This window comes from Solanum pennellii, chromosome 12, assembly GCF_001406875.1.
Source record: "Solanum pennellii chromosome 12, SPENNV200".
Classification (NCBI taxonomy): domain Eukaryota; kingdom Viridiplantae; phylum Streptophyta; class Magnoliopsida; order Solanales; family Solanaceae; genus Solanum; species Solanum pennellii.
The window spans coordinates 3,247,385-3,272,658 of NC_028648.1; the positions used below are offsets into that span (position 1 = coordinate 3,247,385).

General features: G+C 34.9%; 4 protein-coding genes across 6 annotated transcripts; 3 read left to right on the forward strand and 1 right to left on the reverse strand.

The window, feature by feature from the left end:
* Positions 1-606: 606 nt before the first annotated feature.
* Positions 607-3,432, forward strand: LOC107006659 (receptor-like protein 7). The gene has a single exon (XM_015205175.2). The coding sequence runs from the start codon at positions 607-609 to the stop codon at positions 3,430-3,432; it is 2,826 nt and encodes a 941-aa protein (XP_015060661.2).
* Positions 3,433-5,828: 2,396 nt separating this feature from the next.
* Positions 5,829-8,757, forward strand: LOC107005843 (receptor-like protein 6). Its single transcript, XM_027913552.1, has 2 exons — positions 5,829-8,289; positions 8,432-8,757. Exons 1-2 carry the CDS (start codon positions 5,829-5,831, stop codon positions 8,755-8,757), a joined length of 2,787 nt encoding a protein of 928 aa, XP_027769353.1.
* Positions 8,758-9,989: 1,232 nt separating this feature from the next.
* LOC107007373 (synaptotagmin-5-like) lies at positions 9,990-18,297 on the forward strand. The gene is made up of 13 exons (XM_015205969.1): positions 9,990-10,446; positions 10,545-10,649; positions 11,449-11,499; positions 11,650-11,770; positions 12,160-12,281; positions 12,943-13,044; positions 13,440-13,514; positions 14,162-14,241; positions 14,897-15,047; positions 15,129-15,359; positions 16,495-16,788; positions 17,311-17,424; positions 17,861-18,297. The coding sequence occupies exons 1-13, from the start codon at positions 10,342-10,344 to the stop codon at positions 18,005-18,007; spliced, it is 1,698 nt and encodes a 565-aa protein (XP_015061455.1). The 5' UTR covers positions 9,990-10,341; the 3' UTR covers positions 18,008-18,297.
* Positions 18,298-18,805: 508 nt separating this feature from the next.
* Positions 18,806-23,452, reverse strand: LOC107007374 (bifunctional purple acid phosphatase 26-like). 3 transcript variants are annotated; one of them, XM_015205971.2, is made up of 10 exons: positions 23,299-23,452; positions 22,718-22,931; positions 21,817-22,017; positions 21,560-21,671; positions 21,182-21,408; positions 20,929-21,067; positions 20,317-20,537; positions 19,956-20,077; positions 19,366-19,527; positions 18,806-19,174 (listed from the first exon to the last, which is right to left on the reverse strand). In XM_015205971.2, exons 2-10 carry the CDS (start codon positions 22,880-22,882, stop codon positions 19,090-19,092), a joined length of 1,434 nt encoding a protein of 477 aa, XP_015061457.1. In that variant the 5' UTR covers positions 22,883-22,931; positions 23,299-23,452; the 3' UTR covers positions 18,806-19,089. The 3 variants fall into 3 exon arrangements, with proteins under 3 accessions (XP_015061457.1, XP_015061456.1, XP_015061458.1); XM_015205970.2 differs by having other exon boundaries at positions 23,205-23,419; XM_015205972.2 differs by lacking the exon at positions 23,299-23,452 and adding an exon at positions 23,073-23,192.
* Positions 23,453-25,274: the final 1,822 nt, after the last annotated feature.

Here is a 25,274-nt window from a genome sequence, read left to right on the forward strand (position 1 = left end):
GAGAAATTTTAGGTGTTTTTAAAACAAATAGGGAATAAGGGTAATAAGTGAACTTAAGGGATGGATTTTTGTCATTTTTCTTTATTTTTTTGTGTATTCTTTAAATTCAAGCACTAGAACGAAAACAACGTTTAGCGGTAACAAATACACATTAATAAAAAGTTTTAAAAATCTTACCGGCATTGGTTAAGTATCATTAGATCCGATGTTGCTAAAGACTTTAGAGACATATACAAAGAGTGTTAATTACCGCTAAAAATACATATTAAACAACATTTAAACTATTATTGTTAATTAATTGCTTCTAAAATATTGTTTTAATATCATTATATTAACTTATCAAATTCAGCGCAACTATTTCAGTATCATTGTATTCATAGAATTTTGATTGTTCTTACAAATCTATAAGAAGAACACATCCTTCCTGTTATTTGCTGAAAACAAACAAACAAACAAAAAATGGTCATGAGTCTGTTTTTCTTTTATTCATTTCTGTGTTTTGTGTTGCTAATAAGTGAATGTTTTTCTTCTTCCTTTGAGCATCATCATCTTTGCTCTCCTACTGAAGCTTCTGCTTTGATTAAGTTCAAACAATCCTTTCAAAATATGTCCGAAGAGTACTATAGAGATTGGTCTGATGGAGATTGCTTTCCAAAAACAAAGTCTTGGAATGAGAGTAGGGATTGCTGCAGTTGGGACGGAGTCACTTGTGACCTGTTAAACGGTCATGTTATCGCCTTGGAACTTAGTTGCAGTCAGCTTGTTGGCACTTTTCATTCCAACAGCAGCCTCTTCCAACTTCATCATCTCCAAACACTAAACCTTGCTTACAATCACTTCAATTATTCTTCGATCCCACATAACATTGGCCGATTGGCGAATTTGAGGCATCTTAACCTTTCTGATGCTTGGTTTCAAGGGAAAATCCCAACGGAAATCTCATACCTTTCCAATTTGGTTTCACTTGATCTTTCTGATAGTTATCATAGATTACAACTTGATGAGAGAACATTTGAAACAATGCTTCACAACTTCACAAATTTGGAGCTACTTTCTCTCTCTCAAGTCAACATCTCATCTCCGATACCTCTCAATATTTCCTCTTCCTTAAGGTACTTGGATCTTGATAATACTAATCTGCGAGGTGTTCTCACAGAGAGCTTTTTCCATCTGCCAAACAGCTTGGAAACACTCAAATTGAGTAGTAATGATCTTCTCAAAGGAGTTTTTCCAAAGATCCACCGGAGAAACACTCTGTTAATGGAGCTGGATATTTCAGACACAGGCATCTCCGGTAAGCTGCCTGATTCAGTTGGCACCTTCAGTTCCTTGAATATCTTAAACCTCCAACGATGTCATTTCTCTGGTTCCATTCCTGATTCCATTGGCAACCTAACACAAATTACAGAGTTGGATTTCAGTCATAATAATTTCACCGGACATATTCCTTCCACAATCTCTAAATTGAAGCACCTCACACGTTTACATCTTTCGTCCAACTCCTTTTCAGGTAAAATTCCTGATGTTTTCTCTAACCTACAACAACTACGTTATTTATATCTTTTTAGAAACAGCTTCATCGGTCTATTTCCCACTTCAATTTTAAGTTTGACACGTCTTGAAAGATTAGACATGTCGAGTAATTCCCTATCTAGCCCATTACCTAAGAATGCGAGCATTCTTCAAAATCTAACTTATTTGGATTTGTCTTACAACTCACTGAATGGTTCCATACCATCTTGGGTGTTTAGCCTACCTTTGCTATCTTCGGTGTCGCTCCATCATAATCGATTCAGAGGGATAGCTGATAAAGTGATCAAAACAAACCCAACATTAGAACGCCTCGATTTAAGCCATAATCAACTCAGTGGTTCTTTTCCTCAATCACTTGCGAATCTCAAAAACCTTTATTACCTTGACCTTTCATCAAATAAAATCACCAATGATATTACGGGAATCAATATCACTTTCCCTAGCCTGGAATTTTTGCATTTATCATCGTGTGAACTGAAGGATATTCCACACTTGTTGAGAAATGTAAAGACTTTTGTGTACTTAGATATTTCTAACAATAAGATTTCTGGTCAAATCCCTAAATGGTTTAGCGGCATGAGGTGGGACTCGTTGCAGTTCCTAAACCTTTCTCATAATTCACTAACAGGCAACCTACCACGATTGCATTATTATACTCTACAGTATCTTGATCTGAAATTCAACTCCCTTCAGGGTCCACTACCTTCATCCATTTGTAACATGAGTTCGCTTATCTTATTAGATTTATCACGCAACAATTTCAGTAACTCGATTCCAAGTTGCTTGGGAAGCATGGCTAATCTAACGGTGCTGGACTTAAGAAAGAACAATTTCACAGGTAGTCTTCCCACATTATGTGTCCACAGCACTTCATTGAGTACCATTGTCGTAAATGGTAATCGATTTGAAGGACCTGTTCCTGTGTCGTTGCTCAAGTGTGATAGTCTAGAAGTCCTTGATGTGGGGAGCAATGCTATAAATGACACATTTCCAGCTTGGCTTGGATCTCTTGAAGAGCTGCAGGTCCTTGTATTAAAGTCGAACAAGTTCCATGGACCTATAAGTACTTGTCAGACTGAGTTTTGCTTTACCAAGTTGCGTATTTTTGATCTTTCTCGTAATGATTTCAGTGGCTCACTTCCTGCAAATGTTTTTGGAAACTTCAAGGCAATGATCAAATTAGATAACGAAGACACAGGAGAGATCAAGTACATGAGACTATCTGACACATCGTATGAGGATTCAGTGACATTGGTAATCAAAGGGAAGGATATTGAGCTACAAAGAATCAGCACAATTATGACAACCATAGATCTCTCAAGCAACCATTTTGAAGGTGTCATTCCGAAAACACTAAAGGATCTCAGCTCACTTTGGCTACTCAATTTATCCCATAACAATCTCAGAGGTGATATTCCAATGGAATTAGGGCAATTGAATACGCTTGAAGCTTTAGATCTCTCCTGGAATCGCCTCACTGGAAAGATTCCGCAGGAATTGACAAGAATGAACTTTCTGGCCTTCTTAAACCTCTCTCAAAATCATCTCATCGGACCAATTCCTCATGGTCTACAGTTCAACACATTTGGAAATGACTCGTATGGCGGCAACCTTGATTTATGTGGTCCTCCTTTATCAAAACAATGTGGAACAAGTGATTCATCGCATCCTCCTCAACCTTTGGAGGAAGAAGAAGATGAAAGTGAGTCATATTTTTTTAGTGGATTTACATGGGAATCAGTAGTCATAGGCTACAGTTTTGGACTCGTTGTTGGAACTGTCATGTGGAGTCTCATGTTTAAATATCGTAAACCAAAATGGTTTGTCGAATTTTTTGATGGACTCATGCCTCACAAAAGAAGAAGGCCAAAGAAGAGAGCTCAGAGACGAAGGACTTAATGGAAAATTGAGAGGGGCCAAGTTGTCTTTGTTTAATTTTTTGGACTAATTAGTGAAGTTTTCTGTTCTGTTTTTATCTTTTCAACTTTCTATCTGTTGTTTGTACTTGTTTGATAGAAACATAATTATATGTGTGTTATTCAAGTTATGTTAGTTTGTTATTTAGATCTGTCTAATAACAGCTTCATCGGTCCGTTTTCCTGTTCAATTTTAAGCTTGACACATCTACAAAGCTTAAACATGTCGAGTAATTCCCTATCTGGTCCACTGCCTAGCAATGCCAGCATGCTTCTAAAGCTAACCGAACTGTTACAACTCATTGAATCGAACAATACTCTCTTGGGTCTTTAATGTTAGTTCCCTTGAGTTGAGGCTCAATCATAATCTATTTAGTAGACTATGCGATGAGCTCAGAAAAAATCCAGGATTAGTAGACCTGTATTTAAGTCCTAATCAGTTCAGTGGTTCTTCTCCTCAATCACTTGTGAATCTCACAAACCTTTATAGCCTTGAACTTTCATGAAATAACATCACCGGTGATGCGGCAATAAATATCACCTTTCCTGGCCTAGTAGTTTTACAGTTATCCTCTTGTAAACTGAAGGAATTTCCACACTTCTTGAGAAATGTAAAGACACTCGAGTTCTTGGATATTTCTAAGAATAAGATTCGTGGTCAAATCCCTCACTGGTTTAGCAGCCACAGGTGGGACTCGTTGTGGTTCCTAAACCTGTTGCATAATTCATTAATAGGTCATCTACAACAATTTCATTATTATAGTCTAGAGTCTCTTGATCTTAAGTTTAACTTTCTTCAGGGTCCACTACCTTCATCCATTTGTAACATGAGCAGCCTTAACATTCTAGATTTATCACATAACTACTTCAGTGACTCGGTTCCACATTGCTTAGGGAACATGTCTGACCTATTGGTGCTAGAGTTGCGAAGTAACAATTTCACATGATGTCTTCCATCATTATGTGCGCACAGCACTTCATTGAGTACCATTGTCTTAAATGGTAATCGATTTGAAGGATCTGTCCCGATGTCATAAATGGTACATTTCCAGCTAGGTCACTCAACTTTCACTTATAACCTCAAAGTCACTTAACTATGTATTTTTTTAATAGCTAGTCACTCAACTAACAGTTCTTCTCATAGAAAGTCACTGAACTTCAGTTGATGTTTCTCGTAAAGAATTCAATGGTTCATTGCTTCCACAAAATTTTGAATAAAATGGAGAACTTAAATCATGTCTTTAATTGTTCTTCATTTCTTTTTTGTCACTTGACTTAGTCAAGCAGTAGTTTCTCTTATTGGAAATTTGTTACAACTTCTGCAGACTTACGGGGTCAATTTCACATCATCTTTCGTAACACACATTGCAGAGATAGTGGATGACCTTAAATGAACACAAAATCTAGAGAAAATTAGTTAAGGGTTAAATCTTCTCCGTCCTCTAACAAGTCTTGTGAAACACTACAAAATATGAGTAACAAGTTGTTAGTAGTCATTCATGGACCACAAGTTGTGCATAGTTTGGGGTCGTTTGGTAAGTGGATATAGTTATGCTTGTATTAATAACGTAGGTATTATTTGTGCGGGTATTAGTAATATGAGTATTAATTAGTTATGTGCATCTGAGATATTATCTCAACTATTTGAGTATGTCGAATGTACAAAATTGGACCACTTATTGGTCCAATTTACTTCAAAATTCCACACGGTATCATTGTTTTGTTACATACTCTAAGTAGGAGTCAAGAAAATGGAGGAGTCAAATCATGTCTTTAACTGTTGTTTTTTCTCTTTTTCTCAGTTGACTTAGTCAAGATCAAGAAGATTTTTTTTATAGTGAGTGTTATGTAACAGGACCAATTTCACATTATCTTGCGTAACACACACTGCAGAGATAATATATGAACTCGAAATGAACAACAACATCGTCTAGAGAATTATTTTGTTACCGTCCTCTAAAAAGTTTTGTGGAACAATACAAAATATGAAGTAACAAATTGTTAAGAGTGAGTAGTACGACCACAAGTTGCGTAGTTAGTGATGTCAAAGTTATATTATTTTTTTCTCAATTTATGCCAAATTTGGAAATTGGTACTATCAACCCAAGACTTAAAGACTTAAGAGTCTTTCTGGAAAATGACTTGAACTTTTTTACAACCACCACAAATTAGTTAGTGGTAGATGTGGGGCAAGCACCCAATTTTATTTGTCTGGATATGTTTATTTCTTATTCTATTATTTCAACAATTTGTTCTAATTAACATAGAATGCACGTGCAATACACGTGTTCGAGAACTAGTATATATGGTTAATGCTGATTGATTTGTAAGAAGAGAACATCCATCCTGTTATTTGCTGAAAACAAACCAACAAAAAAAATGGTCATGAGTCTGTTTTTCTTTTATTCATTTCTCTGTTTTGTGTTGCTAATAAGTCTATGCTTTTCGTCTTCCTTTGATCATCATCTTTGCTCTCCCACTGAAACTTCCGCTTTGCTTCAGTTTAAGCAATCCTTACAAGTTAAATCCGACTACTCCCTGTGTGATACTTCTTTCCCAAAAACGAAGTCTTGGAATGAGAGTAAAGATTGTTGTACTTGGGACGGAGTTACTTGTGACGTGTTAACAGGTCATGTTATCGGTCTGGACCTTAGTTGTAGTCAGCTTGTTGGCAATTTTCATCCCAATAGCAGTCTCTTCCAACTTCATCATCTGCAGACACTAAATCTTGCTTACAATGACTTTTATCCTTCTTCGATCCCACATAACATTGGCCGATTGACGAATTTGAGGCATCTCAACCTTTCTTATTCTACCTTCGATGGGAAAGTCCCAACAGAAATCTCATACCTTTCTAATTTGGTTTCACTTGATCTTTCTTATGGTTTTGCGTTACAACTTAATGAGAGAACATTTGAGGCAATGCTTCACAACTTCACAAATCTGGAGCTACTTTCTCTCTTTCTTGTCAACATCTCTTCTCCGATACCTGTCAATATCTCTTCTTCCTCCTTAAGGTACGTTGATCTTTACGATACTAATCTGCAAGGTGCTCTCACGGAGAACTTTTTCCTTCTGCCAAACTTGGAAATGCTCTATTTGAGTTACAATGATCTTCTCAATGGAGTTTTTCCAAAGATCCACCCAAGCAGCACTCTGTTGGAGTTGAGTATTGCATACACTGGCATCTCCGGTGAGATTCCTGATTCAATTGGCACCTTGAGTTCATTGAAATACTTAAACCTCCAACAATGTCAATTCTCGGGTTCCATTCCAGATTCCGTTGGCAACCTAACCGAAATTAGGGAGTTGATTTTATCTCATAATCATTTCACTGGCCATATTCCTTCAACAATCTCTAAATTGAAACAGCTCACGTGTTTGGATCTTTTATCCAACTCTTTTTCAGGTGAAATTCCAGAAATTTTCTCTAACCTCCAAGAGCTACGTCATTTAGATCTTTCTAAAAACAGCTTCATCGGTCCATTTCCCTCTTCAATTTTAAGTTTGACACATCTTGAATACTTAGGATTGTCGAGTAATTCCCTATCTGGCCCACTGCCTAGCAATGCAGGCATGCTTCCAAACCTAACCGAGCTGGATTTTTCATACAACTCACTGAATGGTACCATACCATCTTGGGTATTTAGCCTACCTTTGCTATCTTCAGTGTCGCTCCAACATAACCGATTCAGAGGACTAACCGATGAAGTGATCAAAACAAACCCAACATTAAAAGACCTGCATTTAAGCCATAATCAACTCAGTGGTTCTTTTCCTCAATCACTTGTGAATCTCACAAACCTTGTAACCCTTGGAATTTCATCAAATAACATCACTGTTGATGAGGGAATAAACATCACCTTTCCTAGCCTATCATCTTTGTTCTTATCATCTTGTGAACTGAAGGATTTTCCACATTTCTTGAGAAATATGAAGACACTGACGGTGTTGGATATTTCTAACAATAAGATTCGTGGTCAAATCCCTGACTGGTTTAGCGGTATGAGGTGGGACTCATTGCGGTTTCTGAACCTTTCATATAATTCATTAACAGGCTACCTACCACAATTGCATTTCCATAATCTAGGGTATCTTGATCTGAAATTTAACTCCCTTCACGGTCCACTACCTTCATCCATTTGTAACATGAGCAAGCTTAGCCTTTTAGATTTATCACACAACAACTTCAGTGGCTCGATTACACATTGCTTGGACAGCATGGTTGAGCTATCCGTGCTAGACTTAAGAAGAAATAATTTCATTGGGAGTCTTCCACCGTTTTGTGCACACAGCACTTTATTGAGTACCATTCTTGTAAATGGTAATCGATTTGAAGGAACTGTGCCAATGTCATTACTCAACTGTTTTCGTTTAGAAATCTTTGATGTGGGGAACAACGCTATAAATGACACATTTCCAGCTTGGCTCGGAATGCTTCAAGAGCTGCAGGTCCTTATATTGAAGTTGAACAAGTTCCATGGACGTTTAAGTAGTAGGAAGAAGTTTTACTTTCCCAAGTTGCGGATTTTTGATCTCTCTTGTAACAAATTTAGTGGCTCACTACCTGCAAGACTTTTTGAGAACTTCAGTGCGATGATTAAATTAGATGACGGAGACAAAGGTGAGATCAAATATATGGAACAATTGAGTGAATATTCGATGTATGAAGATTCAGTGAGTTTGGTGATCAAAGGCCATGATATTGAGCTAGAAAAAATCAACACTATTATGACAACGATAGATCTCTCAAGCAACCATTTTGAAGGTGTCATTCCAAAAACAGTAAAGGATCTTGGCTCACTTCGGTTACTCAATTTATCCCGTAACAATCTCAAAGGTGATATTCCAATCGAATTGGGACAATTGAATGTGCTTGAAGCAATGGATCTCTCCTGGAATCGGCTCACTGGAAATATTCCGACTGAATTAACAAGACTAAATTCTAGCTGTCTTAAACCTCTCTCAGAATGTTCTTGTAGGTCCGATTCCTCAAGGTCTACAATTCAACACATTTGCAAATGACTCGTATGGTGGAAACCTTGATTTATGTGGTCTTCCTTTATCAAAGCAATGTGGAACCAGTGGTTCATCACATGTTCCTCAACCATCGGAGTCGTACTTCTTTAGTGGATTTACGTGGGAATCAGTAGTCATAGGCTACAGTTTTGGACTCGTTGTTGGAACTGTCATGTGGAGTGTCATGTTTCAATATCGTAAGCCAATATGGTTTGTGGAATTTTTCGATGGACTCATGCCTCACAAAAGAAGAAGGTCAAAGAAGAGAGCTCTGAGACGACAGACTTAATGGAAGATTGAGAGGGCCAACTTGTCTTTGTTTGATTTTGTGGAATAATTAGTGAACTATTCTGTTTTTATCATTTTTAGTATCAATGGTTATTCAAGTTATGTTAGTTTGTTTCTGTTTCAAATTGACAGAAGTATTCTACACAGCCATTCATTAGCTATATCACATTTTTCAAAAATGTCAACAGCCACGTGTTGAATTCTTCAGAAGTAGTACATTTTTTTATGAAACCAACACAAACGCAACATCATTTTATTTTTAGGAGAATCGGAACAACATAGCTCATCAGCATAACAAAACAGAAAAAACGCAAATAGATCAGTTTGGTTTATGATTGAAATCACTTGATATTAGAAAGTTAATTTTTTTATTTAGAAGAGTACTCAAAACTACAGAATTTGGCTAATAATTTTGTGGTTCTGCATCTTTCTATACATAAAATAATCTGTAACTCAATATCAATTTTCGAGATTTTAATTATCGTAGAATTTTTTTACATATATTTATACTTCATTAACGAAAGTTATGTCTCTGGTTGTTCAATAACTATTTCATATTATTTAATTATCAATGAAGAAAATTTTTTTTAAAAAAGGTAAAACGTTCTATACAAAACTACGTGTGAAAGTTATTTTTGATGGACTAAAGTAGACTTATTCCCAAAATTTAATTTAATTTAACAAAAAAGAGAAATATAATCAAATTATTTAAAAATTAAGAAAGACAAATTAAAACTTTATACAGTTTGACCACACGGCAAAATATAATTGGTTAGAAAATATTGCCCCACAGATAGTCAACTCACCTGTTAGAAAAATGACATTCCTATTTTCTTTGCCTAATTTTAGTTTGGACACTTTGAAAACAATTAAAGTATCTTTGTCTGGTTATGGCCGTTCAAAGCTTTGATTATAACAAGAAAGAAAATTGAGATAGTGTATTTTCTCCGTTTTAATTTGTTTTTATTTATTATTTTTAAATTTATTTTATAAAAATATATTTTTTATTCTAATTTATTTATCATATTTTATACTTTAATTTTATCTAAAAAGAGTATTTTTTAACTATTTTTTTAGTTTCAACATTTCACATAATATATGTCGTTTAAGACTATCTTTTATAGTATATAACTTTAATTTAATATTATATTATTGAAAGTTCTTCTTTATTTGTATACAACTTTTTACTTTCTTAAACTGATATCAAGCCGATAAAATCTAGACAAACAAATTAAAACGAAACTATTTTTCAATACATATTCCAACTTTCATTGAGTCTCAAGATATACTTTTTAATTGTTTTTTTTTTTCAAGAATTTACCTGTTGGAAGAACCCCACCAGAAGAAAACTCCAAAAAACAGATTAAAGATCCCAACTTTGAGTTTTTCTTTGAACAATTTTAAGTTTTAGTGAATCTCAAGATGTAATTTTTTTCAAGAATTCATCTTTTAGGAAAACCCCATAAGAAGAGAACTCCAAAAACAGATTCAAAATCTCACCTTTTTTTAGATCTTTTCAACATTTTTCAGTTTATAGAAATCATTGAATAAGGAAGAGGGGATTTAACAAAAAGTGGGGAAAAAAATGTCATTTGTTTTAGGGGTTGTGTTTGGAATAGCATTTGGACTTGCTATAATAGTTGCTTTTGTGAAATCTGAAAATGCTAGATCCAAACAACGTACTGATCTGGTTAGTCAACTAAAGTCTTTGTTTTTTTTTTTTACTTCAATATTTTTGGATTTTTTTTTATTTTGTATTTATGTTGTTTTTTTGGTTGAATTGTGAAGGCTAGTGGAATTGCTTCATTTGCTAGAATGACAGTGGAAGATTCAAGAAAAATCTTTACACCAGAACAATACCCTTCTTGGGTTGTTTTCTCAAATCAGCAAAAGGTGAAGTCTTTAACTTTTTATGTATTTGGTAAGTCGTAGAGGCGGAGTCAGAATTTTTAGTCTATATGGGTTCTAGACCACAGTTCTTTTTGCTTTGTTGGGTTTCTGAAAATTATGTTGCTCCGACTCTCGAAAAATGTTGTTTGTACCCATGTCGAATTCTCTAATGTTGCACTAGTTTGGAGTTTCCGACACTCACCTGTCACCATTTTGTAAGAGTCTGAGCAATATTGACTGAAAAGACTATTTTTATATCTTATAATATTAATATATTGTTAAACCAAAGCTACTGGATTTTGTGGTAGTTTTAGCTAAAGCAATGTCATTTATCATAAATCTGTAAACTTATTTTCTGGAAAATGTTTTTCGTGTTTAGTTGGAGAATGGAATTCTTTTTCTGGGAGAAGGACATTTATTGAAGATTGAATAAGCAAATCGGATAGTGTTTTGGTGAAAAATATTTGAGTAGTAAAGATTGATAATAATGTCTATATGTTGAGATAATTGTTTGCTCCTTTTTGGTGGAAAATATCTTCGCAAAATATATGTTCTAGCAGCCAAAATCAGAAAAAATGAGATTACAAACACACCGTTAATGTCCTTATCTGTTTTTGGAGCACATAGTGACCATATAACATCATTGAGATTAAATTTGTGCATTGTGTTTCAAATTGTGGTCTTTGTTTGCAAGACTTTCCCTTTATGGACTTTGTTTAATTTCTATCTAGAATACATGTTGTGGTTTAGTTTGTTGAGGGCAAAAAATGACCTTGTTAATTTTTCAATTTTGTTCTTACAGTTGGCATGGCTTAATTCTCATCTTGAAAAGATCTGGCCGTATGTGGATGAGGTTAGGGGTTCAATGTCTGTACATAGTTTGGTTTTCCACTCTATTGCGATTCTGCAATTTTCCATTTCCCCCCTTTTTTTGGTTCTAATTTGTGACTGTTGGACTTCTTTGTTGCTAATTGAGTCGGTATCGGTATATATGGTCATTCAGGCAGCATCAGAACTAGTAAAGTCAAGTGTTGAGCCAATTTTGGAACAATATAGGCCTGTGATTTTGGCGTCTTTGAAATTTTCAAAGTTCACTCTTGGTACAGTTGCTCCACAATTTACAGGTTAGTAGACGATGACTGGCGTAACATGTCTCAAAGCTCTTGCATATTGTACGACCTTAGAGTTTTAGGAGTCACTTATACATATGAACAAACTTATCAGTCCTCTTGGTCTTCATCGCATGCTTATGTTTGGAGTAGCATAACATTTCCCTGCACGGACACCACCGCCATCTAAAAAAACGGCATAACATTTTCCTGCCATTTATAGCCTATTGAGATGTCAAAATGTGACAAATAATTTGAGACGGACTGGGGTATAAAAGATATTCAAACCTCAAAGAGAAATCTTATCATCTCGTATCAGTTAATCCGTAATAAAAGAAACTGCTTGTGAGGATGACTATTGTTACATTTAACAATTGCTTGATCTCATATATATGCCACTGCAGGGATTTCTATTATTGAAGATGGAAGTGAGGGTATTACTATGGAATTAGAGATGCAATGGGATGGGAATCCAAGCATAATACTCGATATCATGACTTATGTTGGTGTAGCATTACCAGTGCAGGTAATTAGTTTCACCATATGTTGCCCGGACTCTCCAAAAATGTAGCCGCACCCGTGTCGGATTCTCCAACATTGCACTACTTTTGGAGTATCTGGCACGCACCCGTCGACATTTTTTGAAGAATCCGAACAACATACTTTCACCTCAGAGCTGTGACACATACTTTAACTGCTTCACATGATATTTCTGCTGAGATGCAAATGTTTCTGTTATCTCTTTGAATACTCAAATTGAAGAACCCGCTGGTATTACATGATGTCCTCAAGCCTGCGTATATTGTTTCTGAAAGAGCTTGTACTTATCGAATATGTTTTCTATAAGAGCTTGTTGAAATGGGAACAAACAACTGTTTCAGCTTGACTAGTCCGTATTTGTGGCTTACAATTTCTAGTTATCCCATATGATTTGCATGGACATGCTTGTGCTTTTGTGTTTTCTTGGGCTGAGCACAAAATGAAAAGTTAATGTCATTTTATTCCCTGTGATACGTCCTTAATAGTAATCTAGAAGAGTTGCACGGTTTAAGAGTGAAGAAATGAAGACGCCAGTAATTTATCCACACAAGTTTATATTTTGGTTCCTGAAATATTTGTATCTTGCTATGGTCCAACTCTTATGAATCTGATTTTAACTTTGTGATTATTGTTTTCCTTACATTTAGGTGAAGAACATCGCGTTTACTGGTATTTTCAGGCTCATCTTCAGGCCACTTGTTGATGAGTTTCCTTGCTTTGGAGCTGTATGTTATTCTCTAAGGCAGAAGGTATAGTATAAACCTCAAATTTTCTTTTATTCTTCATTTGCCTGTGTATCACTTCGGTGCATACATGCACATAGATCAATTTAAGCATATTATTGATACTTACCCTTGAACAATTTGGCATCGTGTTGATACTTAAAATAAAAGAAAATTAAGCATGTTATTTACACAATCCAGAATTGAAGCTAAAGATATTTCTTTTGTTTTAAATTAAACAAATCAGTGTGATTAACATTTATAAAAAGAATCTCAACTCTTTTATAAGTGCTACTGTCTTAGTTCTGCATTTCCCGTGTGTGTGCAGATGTCACTTACTTTTACCGGGATAAGGCTACTCACGTGCATATCTCACACCTAAACTCTATAGGAAAAATGACAAGTACATTCGTTGTTTGCAGAAAAAGCTGGATTTTACGCTTAAAGTAATTGGTGGTGACATGACAGCAATTCCTGGCCTTTCTGATGCAATTGAGGTTTGGGCGAACTCTTACCACTAAATCCGTTTCTCTGTTTGATGTGGATGTAATTGTTCTTTGATAAAGTTGATGAGATGTAATTAAGGCCTACAGATGCCATGGATATTTGGCTGGCGTAGCCAAGCCTTATTTTGTTTCCCCTTATTCTTTCTCAAAAGAGAAACGGAAGGAACAGAAAGAGTTGAAAATTTTGAAGTAGTGGCTTAGTGTCATAACTACAAGGATAGGGTGTCTTTGTAGTGGTTAACTTCATCCTTGTTTAGGAAATCCGGGAGCTTGATTCACGACATGTTAACAAGATAAACCTATTTCTCATGTTTCTTTGGTAAACATTCTATGTTGTCTTGAACTTTCCTAAAACTTCTATATTTCAATATGGATAACGGTTTTTACTTGAAAAATGAAATGGCACATACTTTATGAGAATCAAGGAGTGTTATGTGAAAATTTTCGAACAATTTGTTTCTTAGTGCATTCTTATGACTATTCTCATTTGAGAAAAGAGAGGAACAACGAATTTGCTGCTTTGAGTTGTTTGCCTGAACTTGAATTTTTTTTTATGCAGTCATAAAATAGAAAGCTTAACAAATGTTAGTTATGATTTACTACACTCTAGGTGTACTAAAATGAGTTTATTTCTCCAGGGAACCATCCGGGACGCTGTTGAAGACTCTATCACGTGGCCAGTTCGGAAAGTTATTCCCATTTTACCTGGGGATTATAGGTATTGATATTGACAATGATGAATTCTTTGAACAATCTTGGTTTCACTGATCCACTTTACCTTTGGCCTGCCCCGATCTTGGTTCAAGCAAACACATTTAGTTCTCGTTGGACCTCGGAAGGACCTTTGAATACTCCCTCCATTCCAACTTATTTGTCTTACTTACCATTTTAGTCCGTTTAAAAAGGAATTCCTCTTTCCTTTTTTAGTAACTCTTTAATTCTAACTTTCCACGTGGCATCTATAAGACCACAAGATCAAAGAACATTTTGATACATTCTATATATCTTTAATTTAAGACCACATGATTCGAATGTTTTCTTTTACTTTCTTAAACTTCGTTCCAAGTCAAAACCAAGCAAACAAATTGAAACGAAGGGGGTACAAGATTTCCAAAAGCAGAATTAGGACTAAGATTTGGAGAGTAGTCCCCTCAACTTGTGTCGGACTTCCATCCATTTTGCATTGAACTAGGAAAGCAAAATGTTATGTCATGCAACTTCGTAAATATCTCATGTGCTTATCGGAGCTGTAAAAGAAATTTTTCAGTGGATCATTTTGCATATGTATGTTAACTGAAAAAGACAAGTTTAACATTTAGATTTTGATTGGCAACTGCTTAATCCTTATTGATATCTATTTTCTTGTTTACCAGTGACCTTGAACTGAAGCCTACCGGAGTATTGGAGGTGAAACTTGTTCAAGCAAAGGAGTTAACAAATAAAGACCTCATTGGAAAATCTGATCCTTTCGCTGTATTATATGTACGCCCTCTACGAGACAGAATGAAGAAGAGCAAAATAATTGTAAGTTATCTCTATTTCTCTGGAAAAGTTTCTTTAATTCATTCGATCAAGTTAAGATTGAAGTAAGAATCTTTATTTCAGAACAACGATTTGAACCCAATTTGGAATGAGCATTTTGAGTTTGTAGTCGAAGATCCATTGACACAACACTTGGTGGTAAAAATCTATGACGATGAAGGGCTTCAGTCAGCTGAACTAATTGGATGTGCCCATATCTGTTTGAATGAGCTTGAGCCTGGTAAAGTGAAGGATATCTGGTTGAAGTTGGTGAAAGATTTGGAAATTCAGAGAGATCAGAAAAATAGGGGCCAGGTGACGACTCCGACTCCTTTTTACTTTCCATGGCTATGTTCAGATGCATGCTGTAGTAGCTAGATATATACCACATATAGTACTCGTAAATTTGATGGAAAATATATGCACGACATCAAAAATGTTGGAAAGCTAGTGATTTTTCAGCAATAATTATATTAAACAGCATTTTACTGTTCAAAATGAGTGCCTGTGGCACCCAGAGGATCCGAACCCTTTTTCAATTTTACTTTGGGAAAAGGGTCTGATATACCCCTCAACTTTGTCATTTAGAGCTGATATACCCCTTGTTATGAAAGTGGCTCATATATACCCTTTTTAATCTAAATTTTTATTATTTTTTTCTAAAAAATATAATCCCATATGAGTAAATTTAGTCCTCGTCAAACATATTTTTTTTTGATTTTTTTTTGTTTCAATGACTAATTTATAATTATTATTTTGATAATCAAATTTATTTATGTTTCACTAAGATTTTGTAAAACTTATTGTAGATGACCAAATTTTTTCTTCGAATACGAAATTAAATTACAATACACACACAAAAAATAGTTTAATTTTTTTTTCTTTAAACTAAGGAATGAAAGAAAAAAAATAAAATAAGAATAAGAAACTCAAATAATTATAATAAAAGAAGTCAAAAAATAATTTATGCATGAAAAAAATTAAAATATACCTTGAACTTTGACAGAAGAATCATATATACCCCTAAATATTTTTTTAATAAATTAGAAGTAATAAATATAAATTTAAAACTAATTTTTTAACTTCCGTTAAATGAAGGGTATATGTGAGCCATTTTGTAACGGCAGGGGTATATGTGAGCCGTTTGTATAACGGTAAGGGCATATATGAGCCACTTTTATAACGAGGGGTATATCAGCTCCAAATGACAAAGTTGAGGGGTATATCAGACCCTTTTCCCTTTTACTTTTCATGTATATACACTAGATGTTGAATCCCCTTGGCTTCCTGGTGAATTTATTTCTTTTTATTTTGCATTCCCTTATTGAAAATTCTAATAATGGCTCCGGCATTGGTGGCACCGATTGTCCTGTGAATAGTGATTGTTAGCAGAACACAGAGAATAGTCACTGTGCTTGATGTGTTAACTGTTCTCATTATCTTTGGCCAGGTGCACTTGGAGCTATTGTACTGCCCGAATGGCATGAACAACGGGCTAAGTAACCCTTTTTCTCAGAATGAGTCAATGACTTCATTAGAGAGAGTTCTTAAAAACTCGGCAGAAGGAAAAGAAGCTAGTCCAAACGGAAGTGAAATCAACAATAGAAGAGAGGTAATAGTACGAGGGGTACTTTCTGTTACTGTGGTATCAGCTGATGATCTGCCCCCAGCTGATATAGGGGGGAAGGCTGACCCCTACGTTGTTCTGATCATGAAGAAGGCTCAAATCAAGAACAAAACCAGGGTATCCTTTCTTCGTACTATTAATTCTCGGTAAATTTATTTATAATGTTTTTCCTTGTTTTGGTAAGTAGGAGAAGAAGAGTGCCATGATCCTCATTTTTGCATATGATCTCTATGTAGCTTTGGCTCGGCTCTGTATTATAACTCGATAAGTACAAAGAATTGATTTCAACCACGGTAAATCAAGTGACTTGTTGTAGAATCCCAAACTCAAACAACTTATCGGAAAAAAAAACGAACTTGAGCCCATAAGGTTCAAATCCTAATCCACCTCTACTAATATTGAGTCTATGGGAACCACCAAGTTCGTATTATTATTGTTTACAGTAATTTGCATCGAGTATCAACATTCATAACTAGATATATTGCTGAATGTTACTAAGAATAACTACACCTCAATCCAAAGCAAGTTAGAATCAGCTGTATGAATTTTCAGTGTCCATGTCTTAGCTCATCTAATTTTATATGATGCTGATTATCACTTCCCAAAAAATATCTAACGTTTATTATCTGTTTCCCTTAGGTTGTAAATGAAAGTCTAAACCCGGTATGGAATCAAACTTTTGACTTTGTTGTTGAGGACGGATTACATGACATGCTAATGCTGGAAGTCTGGGACCATGACACATTCGGAAAGGTAAGAGTATCTGCCCCTTGAATAATTTCCATATGATTATCCGATGACTATTTTTGGTCCTCACGCAATATATCATTAACCACTTGTTTAACATCATTAGTATTTTCTCATCACCTCATAGCCCAACACACCCATTACTTGTTTCACATCATTAGTAAACAATGAGCTAAACAATAATACCAATATATCATTAAGCATTGGAAAAACGCTCATGTAATGGGCGTGTTGGCCTATGATCCTTTGTTTAGCTCATCTTGATCCTGCCCATCTCAGTCAAGTGATCTTTGAGCGGGCAACTCATTTTGACCCGCCCAAATTTAGCCTAACTCGCCCATTTAACACCCCTACGTGCAAGTATGGAGAGTACCCTTGTCATATCTTATTTCTTGACTATTGTATTGATTCATTTTTCGAATTCTTCCAAATTTCTTCACAGGATTTCATGGGAAGATGCATACTGACTTTAACAAGGGTTCTAATGGAAGGTGAATACAAAGACTCGTACGAATTAGCCGAGGCTAAATCAGGGAAACTGAACCTGCATCTCAAATGGAATCCACAGCCAATATACAGAGACCACTAATGATGAACATCAAACTTCAGTTTTACATTCTTGTTAGTTTGTACAGGGAGTAACATTTCTTTGATTCCGTAATAGACTGGGAACGACAACACGTATAATCGAATATTTCTGTACATGATTTATTATAAACAGAAGAGAGATATTGTAAAGCTGTGAAACTTTTGAAGAGAAGCTGAAGTTGAAGCTGGACAAGAATAAAAATTGAGTAATTTTTCAAGTCGGAAGTTATTATGTACTACTAGCAACTCACTTTTTAGCCTTGGCTATATGACAATTTTTCATTTGTTGAAGTGTGTGACCATCTGAGCGTACTTTTATTTACTTAATAATGTCTTCGCCTCAACCTCTCGTGTGTGAGCTTGATTCATTGTAAATGGGGTAAGGATGTGAATTTTCTTTGTTTTGATAATGGTTGGCATAGAGACTCGAACTAAGACCTCTGCCTACTATGATACCAAGTGTGATGGACCATCTCATCTAAAAATAGATCTTTTTTTCCTTTTTGGTTTCCCACTCGGTACCTGCTTTGGGTCTGACTAATTCGGATTCATGCTGGGAAGTCCCACTTTAGGGAGTAAAACGCTCCTTATCAAAAAGACTTCATATCCATAGGTCAAATTCGAGTCCTTTTGTTAAGGGTATATGAGTACTTATTGCTTCATTACAACCTTTAATGGCGGCTAAGATTTTTCTCTAAAGAAAACCTAGCCTATTAAATATAGGAACATTCATCATAATTCACAAGTTAAGTAAATGCATAGTGAATATTCAAATAAAATAATTCTTCAGAAACCGAAATGATGCAGTAAACAGCACAAACTCTTATTTGAATGATAAATATTTGGTGGAAAATAAGCCAAATAGTCCAATAACATACGCAGTATAATCCCACAACTAGGGTCTAGGGAGGGTAGTGTGTACGCAGACGTTTTCGGATAGACCCTCGGCTCAAATAATTAGCCAAATAGTCCAACAAAGCAAATAGATATTCAAACTTATTAGTTGCCATTGCCCATTGAGATATTAAAATCTATGGCCATAAAACTGCAGCTAATTTGAGAGTAAGTTGCAGAAATATGTTCTCACAGTTGTGCAGTTGAAGCCCTGTTTAAAATGAGTGAACGGAGACGATTTTGTTTCGACTTTCTCTGGTGATGATTCTGTCCCCTGCATGACCATAAATCGCGTGAGTTTAACTTTTATATACTGACAATGTGAAAAATTCGCCTAAATGATAACTACTGATATTCGTTCTCGAAAAATAAGACAGATTATCTACTACAGTAAGTTAAAAGGAAAATTCAATTCAGATTCTCCAGATGAAATATATTCTGCAAAGGTAGGAAAATCATACTGACCAGTACAGATTGTGTAAAACGAATGAGTCGATTTTAACTTTCTTTCCATCGTCATTTCTGTTCCAATGGTAGAATGCATGTGTTCTGTTCTTAATCTCTAGTGTAGAATGACCATAACTGGATTCGCGGAAAGCTGAGTAATCTGGTTGAGGATCTCTAAATCTGCAGAAATAAACAAATGAATCTATAGTTTTAGAGCAATTTAGAAAGTTATAAGGTAGTTGAAGCACATAAGCACGATGCACGATACATCACATGTCTATGCAGGGTCCGGGGAAGGGCCACACCACAAGGGAGTGTGTAATGTAGAAAGCATAAACTAATGCAAGGATCAGTTACTGAGTTCACGGTTCAAACTCGTGACATGTTGGTCACACAGAGACAACTTGACCGTTGCTCCAAATATCCCAATATGTTTATAGTACATACGTATTTATAAGTGTTCTTCTAAAATCTTACTAGTGCAGTACATGTATTCTAATAAATGGATCGAATGAATTCATGTACTAGAGATGAACCTAGTTCATTAACCTAATGAGTGCATTGTAATGTCATTCACGAGCGATTCTCTGCAATAACATGTAACTTACCTTGCAGCAAGACCTTCTTTATTTCCTCCATCACCAACAGTTATGTAAACTGGAGCTGTTTTATCAGGTACAGGATAGGGATCACCACTCGAGATGTTAAAGTGTATATTTGATATGCGATACTGGAAAAGAGAAAGAAACTTTTTAGCATTGTCAACTTCAGAAGAAGGAAATGAGCCCTCATACTCAGATACATACTCCCTCAGTCCCTCCGTTTCATTTTGTTCGTCTTACTTCCCTTTTTAGTCCGTTTCAAAACTAGATAAACAAATTGAAACAGGAGTATCACATGTTTGTTCTCTTTTTTTTCTTTGTATTCGGAGGAGTTGGAAAACCAGTAGGATGAAATGAAGTGACTTACTGATCTTTCGTAGGCGTGGACATGGCCAGCAAAGATCACATCAACTTTGTGTTCGATAAACCATGCTTCGAAGACGGATCTCATACTTTCTCCCTCCATGAAATGAGCTACATTACTGTTGTAGATAGGAACATGCATAAGAACTATAAGCCAAGGAGTTTTCTCTCTGTCAATATTTTTGAATTCCTCTCTCAGCCACTTCCATTGTGGTGTATATTTTACTGCATTATAGAAAACATAGAGACTAAGTACCTGTGCGAACAAATACTTCACAACAATTCTCGATATGTCTATAAACATTGAAATAAGGGCCTTAAGGTTGTTGCTTCGCGTTTAAGAACATCAAGAACGATTACTTTATTCTAAACATGAAGAAGCCTAATTCTTTCTTCCCTCGTGGACAAAGTACGTGGAAATTCTTTCTAATAATGAGTGGTGTAGTCTGATTCCATATTGAAGTGTGTGACCATCTCATTTCAGAGGTTAAATCGTTTAGGGAGAACGCGTTATCATTTACTTGATTATATTCTCAACAAGTACCTCAGATCGACAAGGTAAAAACAGCTACAACAGAAACAAACAAGAATCATGAAACAGGATCGGATAAATTACCGAAAGGAGAGTAGGTTGATAGCACAATTATGTGAGCAGACGCCCTCCTGATGGAATACCAAAGCGGACTAGTGCTGTTTGAAGCTTGATAGGGGGTCGGATATCTGTACAGATACGACTTGAACATAGTTACTTCTCCCTGTTCAAAATAAGAAAAACAGTCGATTTTTTAAAACATTGCTATAATTCTGCATATAGCATTTAGCAACACTGTGTTAAACATATGAACTTGAACTGTGTTGCAGGAATTCACCATATATGGCATATATTCTATCTCATGATTCCCGGTATTCCAAATCCACGGTTGATATGCTGTACTTGGCTCAACAAAGCGTCCCCATGAATCCCAACGGACTCCAACATCATGATACTTATATCTGTCCGCATAAGATAGATCTCCCACAAACAAAACACTCTTAGCTCCACTACTCATGTAATGCTGAAGAGTCGAAAGAGAATTATATGTTTGTCCGAGATCACCTGGAAAGAATGACGCAGAAACACTAAAAATGATACATTTGAACTACCAATAGTGGAAAAATACACGATAAGAGTTCAGACGTGCACAAACGTCAGTATGTTGTAAAGTATAATTCAGACAAATGGGAAATGAAATATATAAACTACTCACCTATGATACCAAATGTGTATGAAGCATCTGGATCAACCTTTGGAGGAGTTTCAAACCAAAAGTTCCGAGCAGAGTCACCATTTCCGATTTCATAGTAATACTTTGTGTCATACTATAACATAGGTAAAACATAACTGATCAAACTAGACAGAACTTTATGCAAATAGAATAGCATGTTGTATATGACACTTAAACAAAGAGATGATATTGCGATTCTTTCCTTGTCTAAAACTATTAAAACGAAGAGTTTTTATTACCTGAAGTCCGTTAAGAAAGCACTTGTGTATATATCCAGACTTGTAGGTGTAAAATGTGTAGTTTGTGAATGATCCTTTAGCTGTAAAATCATATTTTCCCTTAGATAATCCGTAACGTACTTCACTAGACCCCGGTTTATCTGGTGTAACCCATGATACTATTACAGATTTTCCTTCATAATCACCCTGTGTTATATGCACCTATAATAGAATGAAGTTATTAGCATTTCAGATGACACGAAACACATTGTTATCTCGAAAAAACATGTTCATGAAAGAACTAATAGCATAATAAGTAACTGCATTTTATCCACAGTAGACAGAACATTGCACACGAAGATTATGAGTACAGTAGTCGATATTACAATGTATTTCATCATCACCTACACAGCTGTAACAGCACACGAGAAGAGAACTACTAGAGGTTGAACTCGAAAAGGGGGATTGTTGTCAAATTCCTTGAGGACTCGGCTTTGCCAAACCTCATTAAATCCTCGTGTTACATTCTCTTCTGTATTTGCTTTGATAGTGTGATTGTGTGCTAGTTAACCCACGATCTTCCACAACACTTGCCTTAGGCAAATCCCATATCGTAATGGTCATATAAAACGAGTTCAGGATTCAACCGTTGAGGCATCTTTTGGTTAAAAGCACAAAACCTGAAGGCCCAAAATCCTAGAGTCGACTCATAACTAATAAGGGTCGGGCCAAAGCAGACAATACCTTAACAGTTGAACCTAGGTCAAGATAACAATGATCATACACAGCATTGTAGTCTGAGTATGCAATTTGACACTTGAGTTATATAAATCATGCTATACTCGAATTGAACATATTATATCAAGTTCGCGATATATTGTTGTAGAAGATCAAAACAGAACAAAAGGTAAAGGTAACTTACTTGTTGTGGAGCATTGTAACCTTTAGGAACAGCAAACACTTCATTATCAAGAGGAATATCAACAGCTGGAAACTCTTTACGAACAAATGAACTCGTTACACCAGCATTCCCATTGTCTATCAAAGTAAAAAACACGAACAATGAAAAGAAGAGATGAAGCAACATTGCCTCCCTCTCAAGTAACAATATTCCAACGAAACCAGTTAACGATTCACTGCATTCAGAACAAACCAATATAGTCATTAAAAACGGAAAATTTTGAAGGCAAACATTATGCTAAAGAAGAAAATAAATCAAAGTATATGCTTAGATGAACATATGTATATATATCTATTTTTGTTAACAAATGACAAACCATAATTGATCAAATTCGCGGACGTTCCTATGAAGAAACACTCAGGATACTAGAACTAATGCCTTATCGAGCAGACTAAATTGGGAAGTAAGACAAACAAACTGAATCGTAGAGAGGGAGTTTCACTTTTACCTCGTTGTGTCCGTCTTTATTTATACTGTCAACGTATATAACTTAAATTCATGAATTTGTATTTGAACAACATGAAGTGATAAAGAAAAAGTACCTTCAAGTATTGAAATTAATCAAAAGCTAGGTAGGGAATTAAAGTGAAAAAAAATGGAAAGTTGTTTATTTTTTTTGGTATTGTTAGTATTATTATTATTATTATTGAAATAGAATTGTTTAATTTGATGAGTAAACTTTGAGTATAAGTAGAAAATAAGAATGATGAGTAAAGATAGCAGCATGATATGGAGCAAGATTGGATCATTCAAAAATGTGTTGTCTCAGTCAATTATTGGATGGGATGTCACTTTCTTTTTATTTTCGATTCGATATTCTATATTCATATTAAATTTTGATTAAATTTATATTTATATTGAGAAGTTTTATATTGCGAGTCAAAACGGCTTTCTCACGACAAAAGGAATTTTATATATTTAGTTATACGATTTGTCCTTTAAAAAGACTGGTCTTTAATTTTTGTATTTTAAATTTAACTTATGTCTAGTGGAGCATAAGTTCTTTTAAGATACGAGACATATACAAGTTCTTTAAAAGTGTGGGGCATATATTGGATCCTAAACTTGGTTTCAAATTTAACTTTGACCTCCAACTTTCATAATGCACAAACAGACACTTTAACTATCCAACTTTTAAATAAATAAACACATGAGGCTTACATAGCATAATACATGTAGGACACCACGTAGGACAAAAAATGATATGTAGGATATGTGTGTCTATTTGTTCAACTTTATACAAGTTTAAGTGTCAATTTGTGTACATCCAAAGTTGAAGGGTATAAATATGATTTGAAACCAAATTAAAGGGCACATTTATGTATTATGCCTTGATTTAAGTTGTCTTGTCTCAGTCAATTATTAGATGGGATGTCTCTTTCTTCTTATTTTTTTTCGATTTTTTTTTTTTGGTTTCGACTAGATATTTTGTACTTATATTGTGGTTTGATTAAGTTTAAATTTATGATGGGAAGTCTTATATCTCACTCACAAAGCGAATTTCATACATTTAATTACACGATTTTCCCTTGTTGATTTTAAATTTTGTTCCCTTTAAAATCAACTTAAATCATGATTTATGTGGAGGAAAATACACAAGTAGCCCCTCAACCTATGCTTGAAATTCCAGAGACACGCTTATACTATACTAAGGTCCTATTATTCCCCCTGAACTTATTTTATAAGTAATTTTCTATCCCTTTTCGGCCTACGTGGCACTAGGTTAAAAAAAAAGTCAACCAGCATTGGCTCCACAAAATAATGTCACGTAGGCCAAAAAGGGGTAGAAAATTACTTATAAAATAAGTTCAGTGGGGTAATAGGACCTTAGTATAGTATAAGTGTGTCTCTGAGATTTCGGACATAGGTTGAGGGGCTACTTGGACATTATCCCATTATGTGGCTTAAAAAACTTGTTATTTTTTTAATAACAGTGATGTCCAGATCAGATCACGCTAACTATAAATCAACCAGTTTCAAGATCTAGTTTATTTTGTTTTTTTGAAATACCAGTGAGATGGGAAGTTGTTTAAAGAGATTTCTTCTGACAATTGGTTTTTCTTTTAAAAGAAACTGTTTGTTTATATTGTAGATATAATTATAATAAAGTATATAATAATTATTATATTTTTGCCCATAATGAAACTAAAATAATTGTTTAAATTTGTGCCTTCATAAAATAAATGGAAGTAGATATTTTTTTTAAAAAAACTATAGTCTTTTTCATATTCTCTGAACAAGAAAGAATTATGTGTAGCTCACATGAAGTATACAGGTAAAATAATTTTGCACTCGATGTTTACACGAAATTATACTAATTTATTATAATTAAGTTAATTTATTAAGGTGAAACATACATTAATTTAATGATAAGAATATTTCTATAAGGTGAAACATATATTAGTTTAGTGGTAAGAATATTTATAATATATTCAGTATAAGTTCATAAATAAAGTTTTAAATACAAAATACGTAAATCTTATTTGTAACTCGTAAAAAAAAAAGGCTAGTTATGATA

What these genes read in the sequence shown, in the direction of transcription:
- LOC107006659 (XM_015205175.2), top strand. Translation starts at nt 607, where the DNA reads ATGTCCGAAGAGTACTATAGAGATTGGTCTGATGGAGATTGCTTTCCA.
- LOC107005843 (XM_027913552.1), top strand. Translation starts at nt 5,829, where the DNA reads ATGGTCATGAGTCTGTTTTTCTTTTATTCATTTCTCTGTTTTGTGTTG. An exon ending in ATCCCGTAACAATCTCAAAG is followed by an intron (nt 8,290 to 8,431) that starts GTGATATTCCAA and finishes ATGTTCTTGTAG; the next exon opens with GTCCGATTCCTCAAGGTCTA.
- LOC107007373 (XM_015205969.1), top strand. Translation starts at nt 10,342, where the DNA reads ATGTCATTTGTTTTAGGGGTTGTGTTTGGAATAGCATTTGGACTTGCT. An exon ending in TTTTCTCAAATCAGCAAAAG is followed by an intron (nt 10,650 to 11,448) that starts GTGAAGTCTTTA and finishes TTGTTCTTACAG; the next exon opens with TTGGCATGGCTTAATTCTCA. An exon ending in GTGTAGCATTACCAGTGCAG is followed by an intron (nt 12,282 to 12,942) that starts GTAATTAGTTTC and finishes CCTTACATTTAG; the next exon opens with GTGAAGAACATCGCGTTTAC.
- LOC107007374 (XM_015205971.2), bottom strand. Translation starts at nt 22,882, where the DNA reads ATGTTGCTTCATCTCTTCTTTTCATTGTTCGTGTTTTTTACTTTGATA. An exon ending in GCTTTCTTAACGGACTTCAG is followed by an intron (nt 21,672 to 21,816) that starts GTAATAAAAACT and finishes CCTATGTTATAG; the next exon opens with TATGACACAAAGTATTACTA. An exon ending in ATACACATTTGGTATCATAG is followed by an intron (nt 21,409 to 21,559) that starts GTGAGTAGTTTA and finishes CATTCTTTCCAG; the next exon opens with GTGATCTCGGACAAACATAT.